At 43.1% G+C, this 18350-nt stretch overlaps 1 protein-coding gene across 1 annotated transcript; it reads right to left on the bottom strand.

The window, feature by feature from the left end:
• Positions 1 to 667: 667 nt before the first annotated feature.
• Positions 668 to 9701, bottom strand: A4GNT (alpha-1,4-N-acetylglucosaminyltransferase). Its single transcript, XM_002814089.6, has 3 exons — positions 9523 to 9701; positions 8159 to 8592; positions 668 to 2157 (listed from the first exon to the last, which is right to left on the bottom strand). Exons 2-3 carry the CDS (start codon positions 8564 to 8566, stop codon positions 1543 to 1545), a joined length of 1023 nt encoding a protein of 340 aa, XP_002814135.1. The 5' UTR covers positions 8567 to 8592; positions 9523 to 9701; the 3' UTR covers positions 668 to 1542.
• Between the last annotated feature and the right edge of the window lie 8649 nt (positions 9702 to 18350).

An 18350-nucleotide genomic window follows, 5' to 3' on the forward strand; every position in this document is an offset into this window, starting at 1 on the left:
AGGACACAACCCAAAAGACAGCCATGGGGTATGGCAGCAGGCCTCAGAGCCTGACGATGGTATCAGACATCTACAAGTCCAAAGCAAGTAGCTGTGAATAAATAAAGCTGGGGCATGAGACATGACTTGTAAATATTTTTTAATAAGATTGTCAAAGCAGTGATTTTTTTTTTTTTGATCTGGCTTTGTCACCCAGACTGAGTGCAGTGGCACGACCTTGGCTCACTATACCCTCAACCTCCCATGTTCAGGTGATCCTCCTAACTCAGTCTCCCAGCTAGCTTGGACTACAGGCACGCATCACCACACCCGGCTAATTCTTGTATTTTTTGTAGAGACAGGGTCTCACCATCTTGCCCAGGCTGGTCTTGAACTCCTGGGCTCAGGCAATCCACCTGCCTCAGCCTCCCGAAGTGCCAGGATTACAGGTGTGAACCACTGTGCCTGGTCAGCAGTGATTCCTAAAGGGGGAAATATTAGAATAAAAGAGGGATAGATGGATATAGTTTGAAAGGGTATCATAATTTTATATTTGGGGGCAAATATAAACTTTTTTCCATAAAGCAAACTATCAAAAGGAAAGTTCTAGAAAATCTTGGCTGATAAGTGTTTGCTGAAGAAATATTAATTCTCATACCTCCTGAAAAGAAATAATAAATTATTTATTTATTTGTAATTGACAAATAAAAATTGTATATATTTATGGTGCTTTGAACATGACATTTTGAAATGCAGGAGGTAAATTTTTATGCGAATCTAAAAAGGGCAGCAATTTTAAATAGTCTGAGTTTGTAAGTTGCTTCTATGGGCCAATTATGACAGGGTTAATGTGTATATTGGAAAGAGGTAGGGTAGAGAACAGCAGACACCCTGGGGAGGGGAGGAGACTGTCCCAGGATCATGAGGCCAGGGATTAGGATATAAGTGCTGAGGACCTCATCTGCTTGATCCAGCTGTATCTGCAGCATCTAAATCAATGCTTGGCACATAGACCAGGCTCAGTTAGTATTTATTGACTGAATGCATTAATGAATGTCGAAATCAGGACTAGAAATCAAGTCTCTTTTTACCTCAGTCAATGCTCTAACAGGTCCTGGAATTAATCTTACTGTATTAAATAGAACATGTAGCAAAACTGTTAGCTGCCTATCCCAGTACCCATTTTTTCTTCCTCCTTAAACTTCCCAGCCTCTCTTGCAGCTACATCTGAGTCAGTGCAATGTAAGAGAAAGTGTTATATGGTACTTGCAGGAAGTCTTCACAAATAAAGCAAGTGCACCTTTCCTCTTTTCTTCATCCTGCTGCCTGAAATGCAAACCTGGTGGGTTGGAGGTCAAGCAGTCACATGGACCATGGGTGTATGTTTTATAGCCAGTATCATTTGGGATTGTTCTATTATAGACAGAGAAAGCTAATCCTGACTGACATTTGAGAGGTAACCCTCTGCCCACCCCCCCAAGAGACAGTGGAGATCAAGTGACAATGTGGCACTCCAGGAAATGTCCATTTCCACACTGCAGCAGCAGCAAACAAGTGTTAGCTCTATTTGTTACCTGGACCCAGCTCCCCAGTCACTGACCCCTCTGGGCCTTGAATCAGGTCCCTGTAAGTCCTGGGACAGTGCTTGCGATAGAGATTTTCCACCAGTGTGTTGCTTCCTCTAATCACAGCCCGCCCCTCCTGGTTCATGTGGTTCCACAAATGCAGGGCGTAAGAGTCATTGAAGCTTGGGTCTGTATCCCACACTTCATAGTAGCGCCTCCACTCTCGATAGGAGATGGGGTAAAATCTTTGGGGGTGTAAGAAGGATATGTTCAGACACCTGAGGTCACTCACCTCCTGGAAGTCTTCAAGTTTACACCATACCCTCAACATCCGTGTCATCAACTCAGGGCCTTGGTTGCCCCAAATGTCTGAATTATAGTGTTCAACAAAGTTTTCCATGCATTCCCACAAAAAGGGATGGTGGGGGAGGAACCCAAATACTCCATTACTAGAGTACCGAGAAGCCTGCGCAGCCAAAAAGTTCTCCTCAGGGATGGGCCTGATGGAGATGACATCGGTGTCCATGTAGATGCCACCGTATTTCCAGATGATGGCCAGGCGGGATGCATCCGAGCTGATGTGGAGCCAGTTTCTCTCTGCGCTGGCGTTGATCTGCAGGAGCAGGTGAAAATCAGCCCCAAGTAGCCAGGGGAAGAGGGAGGGGCATCACAGCAGGAGGCCAGGCCCAGAGAGGCTGGGGAGGGGTTAAAGAAGCCAGCTTCCCAAAATCCTATTTGCCACAAGCAAATTTACCAAACTTACCTCACTCTAAAATTTTTCATTTAAGTAAAAAGTTTGCAGCAATCAGTATCAATGCAATGGGAAGGTTTTAGCAGCTTTTAAAGATTTCATGAAATGGTTTTTTTTTTGAAAAACATTGAAGCATTGGAAAGATAAAGAAGAAATCCAGAAAAGATTTCACAATGCACTGTATGAGTCATTCTTCAACGTGGGTGTACATAAACTACAAATATGTAACTGTGGAGGAAGAACCAAATAAAGCCCTTAAAATGCTAACAACTGACAATGAAAAAAATCAGTATGCCTGCTATTTGAAAAATTGGTAAAAACAATCTTAAAATGCATACCTTTGTTCATGTATTAATTCCTTTATAATTAAAGGCATTAATTTATTGAGGGCCTATTTACTATGTGCCGAATTCTATTAAAACTGCTAAGGATACAGCAGTGAACAAACAAACAGAAACCCCTACTGGGAGGAGACAGATAATAAAAAAACATTCTGCGTTGGATGTTGACAACAACTATGAAGAAAAAAAGCTGGGTGAAGGGATTGTGAAGGGGCCAGGGTGGAGCACTGTATTACATTAGTTCCCCCAGAAACTGGAATGAAGTGGGTGGGTGAACCACGCCCATAGCTGAGAAAAGAGAGTTCCAGGAGGAGGGAACTCCTAGAAATCTCTTCTCTTGCAGTAGAGATTGTCCACCAGTGTGTTGCCTCCTCTAACCACAGACCTCCCTTCCTGGTTCATATAGTTCCACAAATGCAAGGCATAAAAGTCACTGAAGCTCAGGTCTGTATCCCAGTGAATACAAGGGCCCTGAGGCAAAAGCACACTTGCCATGTGCGGGAACAAGGAGGAGGCAGTGGGCTGAAGCAGAGCTGAGAAGGGAGTGGGGTAGGCAATGAGATCAGAATTGGAGAGGGGTGGGGAGGGAGGCCAGATCATGTAGGCTGGGGCCAAGACTGAAGTTATTTGGAAGGTTTAGAAGAAAGGAGGGAAGTGATCTCAATTACTCTTCAAAGGGTCACTCTGGCTGCTGTGTGGAAATCAGTCTGGGGTAGGGTTGGTAGATGGCAAGGGCAGAAGCAAAGGCAAGTTAGGAGTCGGTTGACATAATCCAGACAAGAGATGATGGTGCTAACAGTGGGGGTGAGGGAAGGGCACATAATGAAGATGAAGCTGGTCAGGATTTGCTAATGGGCTGGGTGTGGGTGGGAGAGAGAGGAGTCACAGATGACTGCAAAGGCTAAAATGTGGGTAAAGCAGAAAATGACTTTAAAAAGAATAAAAATAAATCAGCATAAATGTCAATGTTCTCTTATGGAATGCTAAGATTTTGAAGAGAAATAGAAAGCAAAATGTTTTGTTTGTTTGTTTGTTCTTTAATTTTAAATACATTGGTTAAAAGGTTAAACAACCACCCCTGGCTTTTAACAAAATAAACAGTCTTTAAAATTCTGCTATCGAGTCAAATGAAAGCAGGTCAACTAAAACTTTGCAGAAATCTTCACAAGTTGTTAAAAATTGTCACATTGTGCTGGGCATGGTGGCTCACACCTGTAATCCCAGCACTTTGGGAGGCTGAAGTGGGTGGATTACCTGAAGTCAGGAGTTCGAGACCAGCCTGGCCAACGTGGTGAAGCCCCGTCTCCACTACAAATACAAAAATTAGCCAGGCGTGGTGACAGGCGCCTGTAATCCCAGCTACTAGGGAGGCGGAGACAGGAGAATCATTTGAACCTGGGAGGCGGAGGTTGCAGTGAGGAAAGATCGTGCCATTGCACTCCAGCCAGGGCCACAAGAGTGAAACTCCATCTCAAAAAAAATAAAAATAAAAATAAGCCGGGCATGGGTGGCTCATGCCTGTAATCCCAGCACTTTGGGAGGCCAAGGCGGGCAGATCACAAGGTCAGGAGTTGGAGACCAGCCTGGCCAAATTGGCCAACATAGTGAAACCCTATCTCTACTAAAAATACAAAAAAAATAGCCAGGCGTGGTGCTGGGCACCTGTAATCCCAGCTACTCCAGAGGCTGAGGCAGAAGAATCATTTGAACCTGGGAGGCGGAGGATGCAGTGAGCTGAGATTGCACCACTGGCGAGAGAGCAAGACTCCATCTCAAAAAAATAAAATAATAATTGTGACATTGTATATAATTGCCAAAAACCTAATAATAATAGCTAACATTTATCAATAATTGTTCTAAGCTCTTTTTAATCTACACAAGTCCTCAAAAATAGGTACTATGATCATTCCTATTTTTTAAGTTAAAAATTATGACCAGGGGCGGGGCACGGTGACTTACACCTGTAATCCCAGCACTTTGGGAGACCGAGGTGGGTGGATCACGAGGTCAAAAGATCGAGACCATCCTGGCCAACATGGTAAAACCCCATCTCTACTAAAAATACAAAAATTAGCTGGGCATGGTGGTGCATGCTTGTAGTCCCAGCTACTTGGGAGGCTGAGGCAGGAGAATCATTTGAACCCGAGAAGTGGAGGTTGTAGTGAGCCGAGATCGCGCCACTGCACTCCAGCCTGCGCAACAGAGCAAGACTCCATCTCAAAAAAACAAAACAAAACAAAACAAAAAACAACATAAGCACTCCAATAAGGATGACCAGCGGAAAGAGGTTTAAGGTTCTAGCTGCTCAGAGAATAGTTGCCCATCCCCACCCTATGCCCATAGTTCTCATTCCTGGGCATCATCAAGGGCTACAATAGCCCAGATCAGTGCAGAAAACCCAGTGTTCACAAGGAAGTGATGGCACCTTGGGTCTTTCCTAACAGGTGGTTCCCAGCTATCCTGTGGTGGCCTAACTGGGGAAGCACATGCCACAGCTCAGTATCCCTAGGGTATTGTGGTGTGATCCCTGTAGATGTACAGCCTACTGTAGTATCCTGCAGGCTCAGACAGAGCAAACACTTAGGAGCTCTCTAGCTCAGAGCCCATCTTGCATCTAAAATCCAACATAGTAAAATTAAGGTGCAGCTCAGAGCAATCTAAACTGTGTTCCATGGAACATCAGTGCCAAGAGATTATTTGTCACACTGAAAGAGGGTTCCATGCTCAAATAAGTTTAGGAAGTGATGGGTTGAATCCAGTTAAATTTCTTTAGTTCAGAACGATAAAGAGGCTTTAATATCCTCATGTGCATGATTCATCTGTAAGAAAAGGATGTGGTATGCAGCTTCTCCCAAAATAATTTAATTACAGATTTTTTTCAAGGAGCAAAATACAATTTAGGCAGTGTGTTAGGCTGTTCTTGCATTCCTATAAGGAAATACCTGAGACTGGGTAATTTATAAAGAAAAGAGGTTTGATTGGCTCACGGTTCTGCAGGCTGTACAGCAAGCAAAGCAACAGCATTTGCTTGGCTTCTGGGGAGGCCTCAGGGAGCTTTTACTCACAGCTGAAGGTGAAGCAGCAGTAGGCGCATCACATGGCGAGAGCAGGAGCAAGAGAGAGAGTGGGGGTGGGGAGGTAGGTGCCACACACTTTTAAACAACCAGATCTCACGAGAACCCACTCGCTATCCTGAGGACAGCACCAAGTCGTGAGTGATCCACCCCCATGACCCAATTACCTCCTACCAGGCCCCACCTCCAACAATGGAATTACAATTCCACATGAGATTTGGTAAGGACATATATTCAAACTATATCAGGTAGTGTTAGTCTAGCCCAGGCATCAGGAAACTTGTAGAGTCCCAGAGCACCCTCTAGCAAGTTAGCACTGAGAGCCACAAAGACCAAGCTGGGGTGTCCCCTTCACTCCCAGAAACTGCCTCCCTACCCCTCTGCCCGCCCTGCCACTGTGCAGGGCAGTGCCACCTGCTTGTTGGGAACTCTGCTGTTGGCAGCTGCCAGCACAGTGGAAACTCAATCCATGAACTGCCCCACCTCCTCCTGATGGGTCCCAATTTGAGGACTTCAAGGCTCTTCAGAAGGAGAGATATGCACTTTGGGATCTAGAAGTCACTGGGGCCAAGAATAAACTGACACCATGAGCCATTCCCAGCCCCAGCCCCAGCTCCTACCTTTCTGTTCCACCCAGATCCCTCCCCATCATGTCTGTCACTTAGTCCAAAAAATGTCTCCAGCTGACAGCAACTAGGTACAAGCATGCCCTCCACCCAGGACAGTCCATCCAGTTCCCAGGCAAATGAGGTGGGGCAGGGAGTAGGCTAAATAATGGCTACCCAAAGACCTCAGGTCCTAATTCCTAGAACCTGTTAATGTTACCTTATATCGGAAAAGTATCTTTACAGATGTCATTAGGAACCTTAAGATGAGGAGAGTATCCTGGATGGGCCCTAAATGCAATCACAAGTGTCATTTAAAGGGAGAGACAGAGGGAGATTTTACACAAACAGAGGAAAAGAGATTTGAAGATGGAGACAGAGACTGGCGTGAGGGGCTATTAGCCAAGGAATGCCAGCAGCCACAGAAGCTTGTCAGAGGCAAGGGATCATCCTTCCCTAGGAACTCAGGAGGAAACACAGCCCTGCCAGCAGTTTGATATTGGCCCAGTGAAAATAATCTGGGACTTCTGGCCTCCAGAACTGTGAGAGAATGAATTTCTGTTGTTTTATGCCACCAGGTTGGTGGTAATTTGTTACAGCAGACGGAGGAAAGTACCACAAGTACCTTCATAATATCCTCAATTTTACCACCTTAGCCCACAAGGCCGAAAATATTTACTATCTGGCCCTATAAAGAAAAAAAAGTTTGCTAATATTTGCTACAGCCTATGATTAGAATTTAGACTGAACTTTATGTGGCAAGCAAATAGTATTATTTTTGCTTGTGTGTTTGTTTGAGACAGAGTCTCGCTATGTTGCCCAGGCTGGCCTTTGAACTCCTGGGCTCCAGCGATCCTCCTGCCTTGGCCTCTGGAGTAGCTGAGACTACAGGTGCATGCCAGCACACCCAATGTGAATAGTATTATTTTTATGTCAATTTTTAAATTACTTTTTGTTTTCTAAAATAATTTTATTTGTAAAATCAACACATTCTCATCACTAAATTCACTCCTAATCCAATTATACTAAAACACCTACTATTATTGTGTGTTGTATAGTTCTTTCAGGTCTTTTTTTTTTCAATAGATGTGTGTGGGTTTTTGCATAACTTAAACCGTTATAACTATTATAATTACATTATATATAATTACATTATGACATAAGGTGGTTTTAATTCCATATTGTGTTATAGTCTTCATAGGATGTCAGTTTTAAAAAATCATAGTTAAAGCCTGCATAATGGAATCATTGAGTGGTTGCACTATAATTTCTTTAAGCAACCTGATTTCAGCTCCTCTATAAGAGAAATGTTAGATTGGCACATTATTCCCTTATTATGGTTTGCTACAAACTTGGGGATTACAAAATTCCTCTGAGCTCCAGGAGTTTTTCAATCATATCTTAATACAACCCAATCTCATATCGCAGCATTTCACCGATCCTTCACAAATTTTCTACTTACATCATTTTCATGTTAAATATTGCCTGGTTTCCACTTTAGGTGCAAAAAAAAAAGTTTAACATAAGTGGATTTAAAACTGTAGTGAAAAATAAGTGTCCTATACACCTAGAAAAGATATAAAAACTCATTCAGTTAAGAATAGTCTCCAAAGTAACCAAGATCCTAAAAGAAATAAGGCTAGAAGCAAAAGACACCAGAATAAAGATGCACCTAACATAAGTCTCCCCTGTTTATTTAAATCAGCTCTCAACATGGTAAAAAGAGGGCCAAATGAGAATCAACCCAAATGTGGGTTCTAGTCCCCTCTCCTACCTGAGTCCTTACCCTCAGTTTACCCATATATACAATTCGTTGACATTTTAAGTTTCCCTAAACACTTACTTGATTGTACCATGAAAACAATGGTGTGTCTTCAAACAGCCTTTTCATATCCAAAGGGAAGAGGAAAACGTTGTCTATTGCTGAGAGGAAGGAAAAAGCAGGGTATGTGGAGTTTGAGGGCATCAGTGTGGAATCAGTAAGACCCTTCATAAAGAACACCACAGGCCACTCAGGATAAATCTTGGCAGCAGACTCTACAGAACAGGAGACCAAGTGGGGCGGCTCCATTCTCTCTGAGGTCTCTAGAAACACAATGCCACGTCTGTGGCTCAGGAGGGCTTCCAGCCCCTGGTGGGACTTGAAAGAAGGCAGGCAGAAGAGACAGCTGGACTTCAGGGTGAACTGGTAGAGGAAGCCACAGACAAGCAGTAAGGTGACTGACAGGGAGAGCTGGAGCTCCTTCCGCATGTCCTCTTCTCTGTGCCAGCCTGCTCCTTTAAACCAACACAATTGATTAAAAATCACAGCTGCAAAACCTGATAAAGATAGCACACAAGAAAATGATACATGAATATCATTTAAAAACTTAAATTTTAAATATCCTAAATAAAATATGATGAAATCAAGTCCAGCAATATTAAAAAGAAAAATGCAGCCAGGCATGGTGGCACATGCCCGTAGTCCCAACTACTAGGCAGGCTGAGGCAGGAGGATCCCCTGAGTCCAAGAGTTCAAGACTAGCTTGGGCAGCATAATGAAAATCATCACAAAAATTTTTAAAAAAAGAAAAAGAAAAAGACAAGAAATGTGTGAGAAAGAAAAATGCATCATAACCAATCAGGATTTATCTTAGATTTTAAAATGATTTGACATTAAAAATAATTAGTTAATAGGGAAAACTATTGATAAAATGCATTATCTTCACAGACTAAAGAAGAAAAGCCATGTGATCATTTTGGCTCAAGAGATGCCAAGAATGTGACTAACTTTAAGATCCATTCACAATTTTTTTAAAGTACAAGAAAACTTTCTTAAGCTGATTTTAAACAATGTCTACCAGAACATATAGCAATTATCATACTTAATATGAAACATTTGAAACATCTCATTAAGATCAGGAATATGATATGAATGTCCATTGTCATTGTCACTGACATCATTGGTTACAATCTGATAATTGTAACCAGTGCAATAAAACAAGAGAAAGGAATTTCTACTATGAATATTAAAAGAGGCAAAAGTATCTCTAGGTTCAGAAAACATAATTGAAAAACTAATAGAACTAAGAAAAAAAATTAACAAAGGAAGCAAACTGAAGGCTAAAGAGTTAAATAAATTGCCAAGATCACACAATTAGCAAGTAGCAGAGCTGTGACCGTAACTTGCATCCACCTGCCACCGAAGTCCAGACTCTGAACCGTTACCTGCAGTGCTTTCCTCACCATAAATGTTAGCTGTAACCAAGGAGAACACAGATCTCAAGTCTTGGCAGGTCTATCTTTCAAATTACATATAACCCTTTTAGAAAATACAAAACAGTGAATCAGAGCCTACCTTCTAGCTGCAAACGCAGTTAACCAGCATTTGAGGTCTTAGAAATGACAAGTTCTTCCTGCTACACTTGCTGATAAATCGCCACCCAATCTTCCAATTCAACAACACAGGGGTAAGTAAATCATTGGCAGATTGAGACTAAACACAAAAAGTTCCCAGGAAGCTCCTCCCTTTACTAAGTTCCCCCAAACACAGACACTCGGGAACAAGAGGGGTTTACCAGATTTTTAAGGTGACCCACACACTAATCCCGCCTGTTTGTGGATCTATTATGGGGGTTATAAAGGGATTATTTCACCTGGAGAAAACTGTATTCTGGCATAACCTTGAAGCCAATATATCCTGCACTTGATCGGTTTAGCTTGAATCAAAATTATGGACAGAGACCCTGTAAGGTGGTACAAACTCCCCTTTGCAAGCACAACATTTGATTAAAAGGAAAGAAAGCCCATCACCACAAATAAGCAATGAACAAAGCCCTGCAGTCCAAAGGCCCAGTGATCTAGAATGAGAAGTGATTCCCCAGTGTCAGTCACAGGGGCTGCCGGAAGGCTCCTTTTTCACCAAGGGTCCCCCTTATGGGGTATGAGCCTCCTCCCAGTCTCAGGAAGCCACCTTTGTTGTCCCCCACTGATGTGGCAGTCCCCACATTTCCCAACGGGTTAGCACTCACCTGTGGCCTATTCCCCACTGCCCCTGAAATGAGCTCTTAGCAATCTTCTTTGGAGCCATCCTCTGCTGAAAGTCACCTGTCTTGGCCATGAGCAGGTATCCACAGTTCCCCCTGGATGCTCTAGTGTGAACAGGTAGGCCTGCTCCTGAGCAGACTTTGGATTCTAACATAGCAGGTCCTACATGAAGGGAGTTAAAGCTGCCCCACTCATTGATGGCTTCTGGTTTTCTATGTGTCCAAGGACCCCAGAAACAGCTTGTAGGTCTCCACAAACCTCTTCCTTTTGGAGCTGAATTTCTTCTCTGGACCTCATCAATTATGGGCTCAGAGTGCCTTGGCATCTTTCCGAAGTTCTCTGTAATTGGACAGATTGGTTGTTCTTTCCTATGAAGGGGAGTGGAGATTAGTACTCCTGCTCCTTGCCCAGAGGTAACTAGAGGACCCCATCTGTGGGAGTGATAACTCATTCCTGGGCCTCAGGTGGGTCACATATCTTAGTGCCTCCCAACTGCTAGCCCAGTGGCTAAAACTATTGAACAAATGGTCAAGGCAGAGATCAGTTATGTAGTTAATGGCCTTTGTCAGGTGAGGATGGATGTGAGCATCAGCAATGCAGTGAAATCCCAAGCATAAAAGTAGGACCTATCTGACCAAGAACCAAGTAGAAAGTATGATGGAAGTACCACTGAGCTTGGAGTTATGCCTCCAGCCACCACAGGCTGAGGGCACTAGACAAGCCCCTAAACTGCCCAGAGCCTCAACTCCCTTGAAAAGTGCAGAAAATTACCGACCTCAGGCTCACTGTGAGAATGAAAGCTCTCTTTAAACCAAAGAAGTTATTGTCACTTTCTACCAAGGAAAATAGAAGAGAAAAATAGAATTATATCAATATGGATGGTATTTGTACTCCCTGATAACAAACATTAAGTTGTTTTGTTTTGTTCAGATGAGTGAAATCTATTCCCTATTCTAATCTTGTTTTTTTTTTTTTTTTTTTTTTGAGACAGAGTCTCCCTCTGTTGCCCAGGCTGGAGTGCAGTGGCATGATCTTGGCTCACTGCAACCTCTGCCTCCCTGGTTCCAGTGATTCTCCTGCCTCGGCCTCCCAAGTAGCTGGGACTACAGGCATGTGCCACCATTCCTGGATAATCTTTGTATTTTTAGTAGAGACAGGGTTTCACTATATTGGCCAGGCTGGTCTCGAACTCCTGACCTCCAGTGATCCGCCCACTTTGGCCTCCCAAAGTGCTGGGATTACAGGCATGAGCCACCGTGCCTGGTCCCCAGTGAACTTTTAAGAGGGAAATCTTCAACCCTGTATGAGAGTTGATGAGATGTATTCAGAAGCCGGGTCACTGGTACTTGGAGCCTCTGTAGGTTCATAGCCCAAAGTCCTTCCTGTGTCTTTTTGAGAAGGCCTCCTGTCATCTGAGTCACTCTACCTGGAACTTCTCAGGGCCCCCCACATCCATCCTTCAGCATTCCCTTTGGTTTGAGAAACAGAACTACTTTCCCTTCCTTCTGTGCCCCTTTTTGCCTTTCCTGGCCTATACCACACTAACTTCTGTCTGTTAAGGCAGGTGTCACAGCAGCAGCTCTTAACCTGGACTTTACAGATCCCTAGAAGCTCCAAGGATGGGCTTCAGGAGACCCTGAACCCTGGCGCCATATTTTACATCAGTACCTTAACCCAGGATGTCACTTGTCCATACCTTCTCCTACATATCACCTTCCTTAAGAAATGCCCCTGCTCCCTGACCCTCCTTGACACTAACTCTGCTCAAAATTCTTCTGGATTTCTTCACTACACAATCTCAGGCCTTCTCCAACTAGCCAAGCAACCCCTAGGAACCCCAATGTAGATATCTGAGTAGAGATGTACAAAGACCTACTTGTCTTTGAGCAATGGATGTGTCTGAATACACCGATGGCAGTCACATATGCATTCAGGTGTTGTCTACTTTCCTAGGAATTTCTGAGTCGTGTGAGAGAGTTCTTGCTTCTTCTATTATAATGTAAGCCAGACTTGGTCAATCCAACAGACTATGGAGCCTGGGCAATTGTTGCTGACTGATGAGAACTTAGGAAATGTGAATTGATGTGGCCCCAAATAAATTAACAGGATAAGACAAAACCTCTGAATTCAGCGTTTTTCTATTATACTTGGATGTTTGGAACTAGTGTTAAAAAAAAAAAAAGGGCAGACCAGGGAGAAAAACCATAGAACTGGAGGAAAAGAGGAGACATTTCCCCAACTCTTCAGCCCTATGGATGACCTCTGATAACCTCAATTGAAAATAGTTCAGTGTTTGGCACTAAACTTCCTCCTTCTACAGGACCCACTGTATTAAGAAGGGGAAGTTAAAATAATTTTTTTTAACAATAAATGTTTGTCGAATTGAATTTCACATGAAAAGCACAATGCTTAATTCTATAGCTTCTTTGAACTCAGATTTATTGCAAGAAGGAAATTTTCAACCCAGCAATATTTGTCCTCTTTACTTTGGAGCCTTTGGAACCACAGTTCCGGTTTTAACATATTTGTTAAGCAAGCGGGGCTGATAAACTTGTTAAAGCATTCAGTTATTAACAGGGAAAAACCAATACACAAAGTGATATCTTATCAACGATACCAATTCCCTTCACCACTGTTCTGAAGTTGGAACAAAGACTGGAATGCTGGGTTTATATGAATGGAGAGGAGATGGCTGGACAGAGGCATTTCACTGCAGACTAAGAACAATCCATAGTATAACACTAGGAAACCCATAGAGGAATAATCAAATAATTGACATGCATTAAGGACTGACATTATCAACATTAAATCCTGAAAAAAGTAATTGTTAAAAAGTATTTTTCACTAAAAATCAATGAGTTAGCACCAGAGTAAAATCTCTTTGTCCCTTAGCAATATTTTAAACTGTTCTGCATTTCCAAGGAAATGAATCTAGCCTTGTGTATCTGGTGATAATGCTCTTTGTTCTCCACTCAGCCACAGCAAACATGCCCCTGTTTGCAACACTTTACATAGCTATCAATAATTGATTTCCGGGTTTGTTCTGGAAATTATTGTGTTCACACATGTAGTTTCCCCCCTTTTTTAAATTTACTTGCAGATAAAAGAGTAGGTGGGGGATAAGGTCAGGGAGATAAGGGGAAAAAAGGTAATAAATGTTCCCTATAAACCAGTTGTGCCCCAGACACCACTTTCAAAGACTGAAGAACAGGGTCTGCAAGAAGCCTATAGAAAAGAGTGGCACCTTTCTGAGGCGAGGGGCTATTTGAAGAGACCTTGCTAAGTTCTGTAAGCCAGAGTTTAGTTCCTTTTTCCCGTAAGGAACTGAAATCAGCTTAGGGTCACCTATGCTAAGTGTCCACATGGCACAGGACTTTATAAAGCCTGAGTGTCTGAGAATGAGCGCTTTCCAATATGGCTGAAAGAAACTGTTATGGATTGAATGTTTGTGCCCTTCTATATGTAGAAGCCCTAACCCACAATGTGATGGTGTTTCGAGGCAGGGCCTTTGGAGGTAAGTAGGTTTAGAATAGGTCCCTGAGAAGAAGGGGAAGATAGATCTCTCTCTCTCTCTCTTCATGTATACCATGGAAAGGCTATGTGAGCAACATAGAGAGAAGGTGGCTACAATAAATGTCTGTTGTTTAAGCCACCCAAACTGTAGTATTTTGTTATAGCAGCCCAAGCTAAGACAGAAACCCCAGGGTAGGTTTCTTCTGTCCAATCCCCTTACACATGTTTTTATGAGAATCTGTTTTTGAGCCATGAGTGAAGTTAGAGCTGCTCTTGAGATTTACAGAATTGGGACCAGGCTTCAGTGGGGAAGGAGTAACTTCATCTGCAACAGAAACCTGTAGCAAGTGGAACTGTCCTCCTAACCTGAGGCCTCTCTGCCTTTCCTTCCTTTTGTCCTTCCACACACCCCTACTCTGTCCTCTTGCTATGTCTTTTCTCTTTAAATGGAGATCCCTGGTCTTCCTTATCTAGTGACTGACAATCACCATGCACTCAGTTGCCCAAGCCAGAAACCAGAGGCTAATTCTTAACTCTTCTTTCTTCTTACCCCTCACATCTAAGCTATAAAGTTCAGGTCCTCTGAGAAGCAGACACTATGATGAAATTAACTGTGCAAGGTTTTATTGGGGAAATGCATATTTGAGAAAAAGAGGAAGAAAGCCTTGTATGGCTGGGACAGTTGTCAAGCCACAATGAAGATCTGAGAAAAGTTGAGGGGAAGCATTCTAGGCTGGCTTGTCTAAGGCTGTCCTTGTCTAAAGAAGGTTCAGCACAATCACTGGGGAGTCCTCAAGCCAGTCAGTCATATAGGCTGGGCGCGGTGGCTTACGCCTGTAATCCCAGCACTTTGGGAGGCCGAGACAGGTGGATCACCTGAGATCAGGAGTTCAAGACCAGCCTGGCTAACATGGTGAAACCCCGTCTCTACTAAAAAATACAAAAATTAGCCAGGAGTGGTGGTGGGCACCTGTAATCCCAGCTACTTGGGAGGCTGAGGCAGGAGAATGGCTTGAACCCAGGAGGTGGAGGTTGTAGTGGGCCGAGACTATGCCACTGCACTCCAGCCTGGGAGGCAGAGTGAGACTTCGTCTAAAAAATAAAAAATAAAAAGTCAGTCATAGAGTAGTTCTGCGTCACCCAAGAGTGGGTCTACCTTAATACTCTTGCCACATCCAGTCACTGGATGCCTGTTGAAGGAGTAGCCTCAGCATAAAATCAGTGATGTATTTTATAGTGCAGCAGCAGCAGCTAGGACCCCTGGTCTGTTGTGCTCTTTCTAGCTGGAGGTCTGTGAGGCACATTCTCACAACTGCCACAGTGCACCCCTTGAGCTTCACAGATTTACTTCTGCACATAGGTTCCAGAAGCCTTTCTTCCTGGGAGGAACTAACAAGAAGGAGGTTACTGAGATGAACTACAGCCCCTGTCACTGTAGTTGATCTTGAGCAGCGACTCATCTTGTCCCTTCTCAATATTCATTCTAAATACTCTTCATCCTCAGAAGGTTCCTCATCAGAGGTTGGTCACTCAGCTGTTGTGCAACTCACCTCCCTGAGGTGCTAAATGCTTGATTGTCACAACTTTCTCAGTTCAGGGTTGCTGCACATGTCTGTTCACAGTTACAATGGGGCAAGGGAGTACTAGGAGGCCCAAAGTGGATCTCATAGGTACCATATCTATTCCTCCCTGCTGCTATTGTGTGAGAGCAGCCTTACCTCCTCTTGCCAATCAGGGTTAATTACTTCTACCAGTGTAACTATTTTTTGCTTGCTGGTGCCAAAGCACAAGGAGTCCAAGATGCCCTGCAGTAGTTTGTAATACAGGGGGACCCTTGCAGTATCACCTGGCAAGAATCTTCTCTATTTGGGACAAGAACTTCCAACACTGAAGAGCTCAGAGTTTCAGGAACAAGAAACACAAAATCTCCTAGTAGATCATTAGGAGTGAGGATTAGTGGGGCCACTCCTATTTACACCTCCTTAATGCCTGTATCCTTCCTACTTGGAACAGAGCACCCAATACACATCTCTGGATAGATATAAATATGTTGTGTCCTGAAGGACGGAACCCCACTCTTTCAGAGTGTTTCCTCCAAGCAAGCACTTTAGTTGCACTTTTAGAAGGCCATTCCAGAAAGCTGCCTCTGGGTGGTGTGATATGTGATACAACCAGTGGATCCCCCGGTCATGGACCCACTCCTCGCTGTAAAATGGTGGTCAAATTCTATGTTATATGAGATTCCATGCCTGTGTACCAGGCATTTCATAACCCTCAGATAGTGCTGTAGATGAGGTGTTACAGGAAGGAAAGGAAAATTCATACCAGGAATTTTCATTCCTGTGGGGATGAACCATTGCCTCTTTCAAGGTGTGATGGTTAATTTTATGTGCCAACTTGACTGGGCTAAAGGATGCCCAGATAGCTGGTAAAACATTATTTCCAGGTGTGTCTGTGAGAGTGATTCCAGAAGAAATTAGCATTTGAATCAGCAGACCGAGTAAAGAAGATCCACCCTCACCAATACGGGTGGGCATCATCCAATCTGTTAAGAGCTTAAATAGAACAAAAAGGCTAAGGAAGAGTGACTTCCCTTTCTCTCTCTCTCTCTTTCTCTCTCTGTTTGTGAACTGGGACATCCATCTTCTCCTGCTGTCAGACATTGGAGCTCCTGGTTTTGGGCCTTCAGACTCTAGGACTTACTCCAGGCTCTCCGCTAACCATTCCCCAATGCTGCCCCACCAGCCCCATAAACACACAGTTCTCAGGCCTTCAGACTTGGACTGAATTACACCACAAGCTTTCCTGGTCTTCAGCATGCAGATGGCAGATCATGGCACTTTTTGGTCTCCATAACTGGGTAAGCCAATTCCCATAATAAACCTCCTCTCATATATCTACATCTATCCCATTGGTTCTGTTTCTCTGGAGAATCTTGACTAACACAATAGAAAGGGTGTGATGTGGTCAACCAACTTGGCACCAAGTAGCCACTTGGTCCCTTCAGTAAATAATGCTATATCAGAGACTTAATGTTGATCTCTGTTGCTGACAAGTTGGGCATTCAGAGACAGCAGTAGTTAGTTTGGTCCTGGTAAGTGGGAGTCTATGCTGTTAGGCCAGTACATAGCCTCTATCTTTGCCATGATAGCCCTTCCATTTATGTTCCCATCATGCAAATTTTGGGGTGGTGACCAATTGCTAGATTGTCAGCAGTACCCCGTTCCTGTGAGACGTCTCACTGTTGCTCTATTGGCATTTCTCTGATAATTCATGAGTTGAAGTATCACTTCACAAAAAGTCAGCTTTTTGGTTTCCCCTTGTGTAAATTGCCTTTTCATGCACTTTGCTCATCTTTCTGTTGGATTCTCTTCCTTTTTATTGTAAATCTACAACTTCCTTATAAAATATAGATATTAGTCTAGTGTTGGTTTTAAATATTGCAACTATTTTCTCCCAACATGTCGTCTGGTTTGTCTTTCTATTTAACAGATATTCTTATTTTGATGTAATAAATACAGGAGTTATTTTGTTGAATAACTTGTGTCTTGGAAATCTTTTTGAAAAAGACCTTCCTCACTCCTAAATTACAAAAATATCCTCCTACATTTTTTCTTTTTCCTGTATAATTTTTTTTTTAAAACGGTGTCTTTATCTGTCACCAAGGCTGGAGTGCAGTGGCACAATCTCAGCTCACTGCAATGTCTACATCCTGGGTTCAAGCAATTCTCCTGCCTCAGCCTCCCAAGTAGCTGGGATTACAGGCACACGTCACCATACCCAGCTAATTTTTGTTTTACTAATAGAGACGGGGTTTCACCATGTTGGCCAGGCTGGTCTCAAACTCCTGATTTCAACTGATCTTCCTGGCTCAGCCTCCCAAAGTGCTGGAATTACAGGCATGAGCCACTGCGCCCAGCCATTCTGCATAATTTTATAGATTAAAATAAGTTTATTCATTCATCTGGAGTCCATGTTTGTACATGATAAGATACGGAGATTGGCTTTTCCTTTTCTCCCTATAGAGAAACTGTTTCCACAACATTGTCTACAAAACATTTCATGTTTTCTCTGTTGGGTTGTGATGCCAATGCTATCATACAGCAAGTCTCCATATGCATGTCATATATATGTACGTATTTGAATCTGTCTCTGAGTTTTCTCTTTTGTTCCACTGGTCTAATTGTTCTGTACCTGTAGGTCTTTGCCTGTACTTTTAAAATTCCACTGGCTTTGTCTGGTAGTCTTAATCCATGGTAGGTATTGAAGGACTGCATCCTTTTCTGATTTCCCCACATGTACTTGGAGCAGCTGCCTCAGCAGAACAAAATGGCTGCAAAAGGCAGAAGCAATAGTGAGACACTTGTCCTTAGAATAAATTGATAGAAATGAATGAAGATTAAGGAACAGGTAAAAAAAAAAAAAAAACTGTGACTGGATAGAACATATTCTTGGAAGAAATGAAGAAAAAAGAAGTAGGAGAGGAAGAGGAGAAG

Source organism: Pongo abelii, chromosome 2 (genome assembly GCF_028885655.2).
Source record: "Pongo abelii isolate AG06213 chromosome 2, NHGRI_mPonAbe1-v2.0_pri, whole genome shotgun sequence".
NCBI classification, from domain to species: Eukaryota; Metazoa; Chordata; class Mammalia; order Primates; family Hominidae; genus Pongo; species Pongo abelii.

Excerpts from the sequence above, each read along its gene's own strand:
- A4GNT (XM_002814089.6), bottom strand. The coding sequence starts at position 8,566 with ATGCGGAAGGAGCTCCAGCTCTCCCTGTCAGTCACCTTACTGCTTGTC. Across the intron at positions 2,158-8,158 it reads TGTTTTCATGGTACAATCAA|ATCAACGCCAGCGCAGAGAG; the intron begins GTAAGTGTTTAG and ends CTGCTCCTGCAG.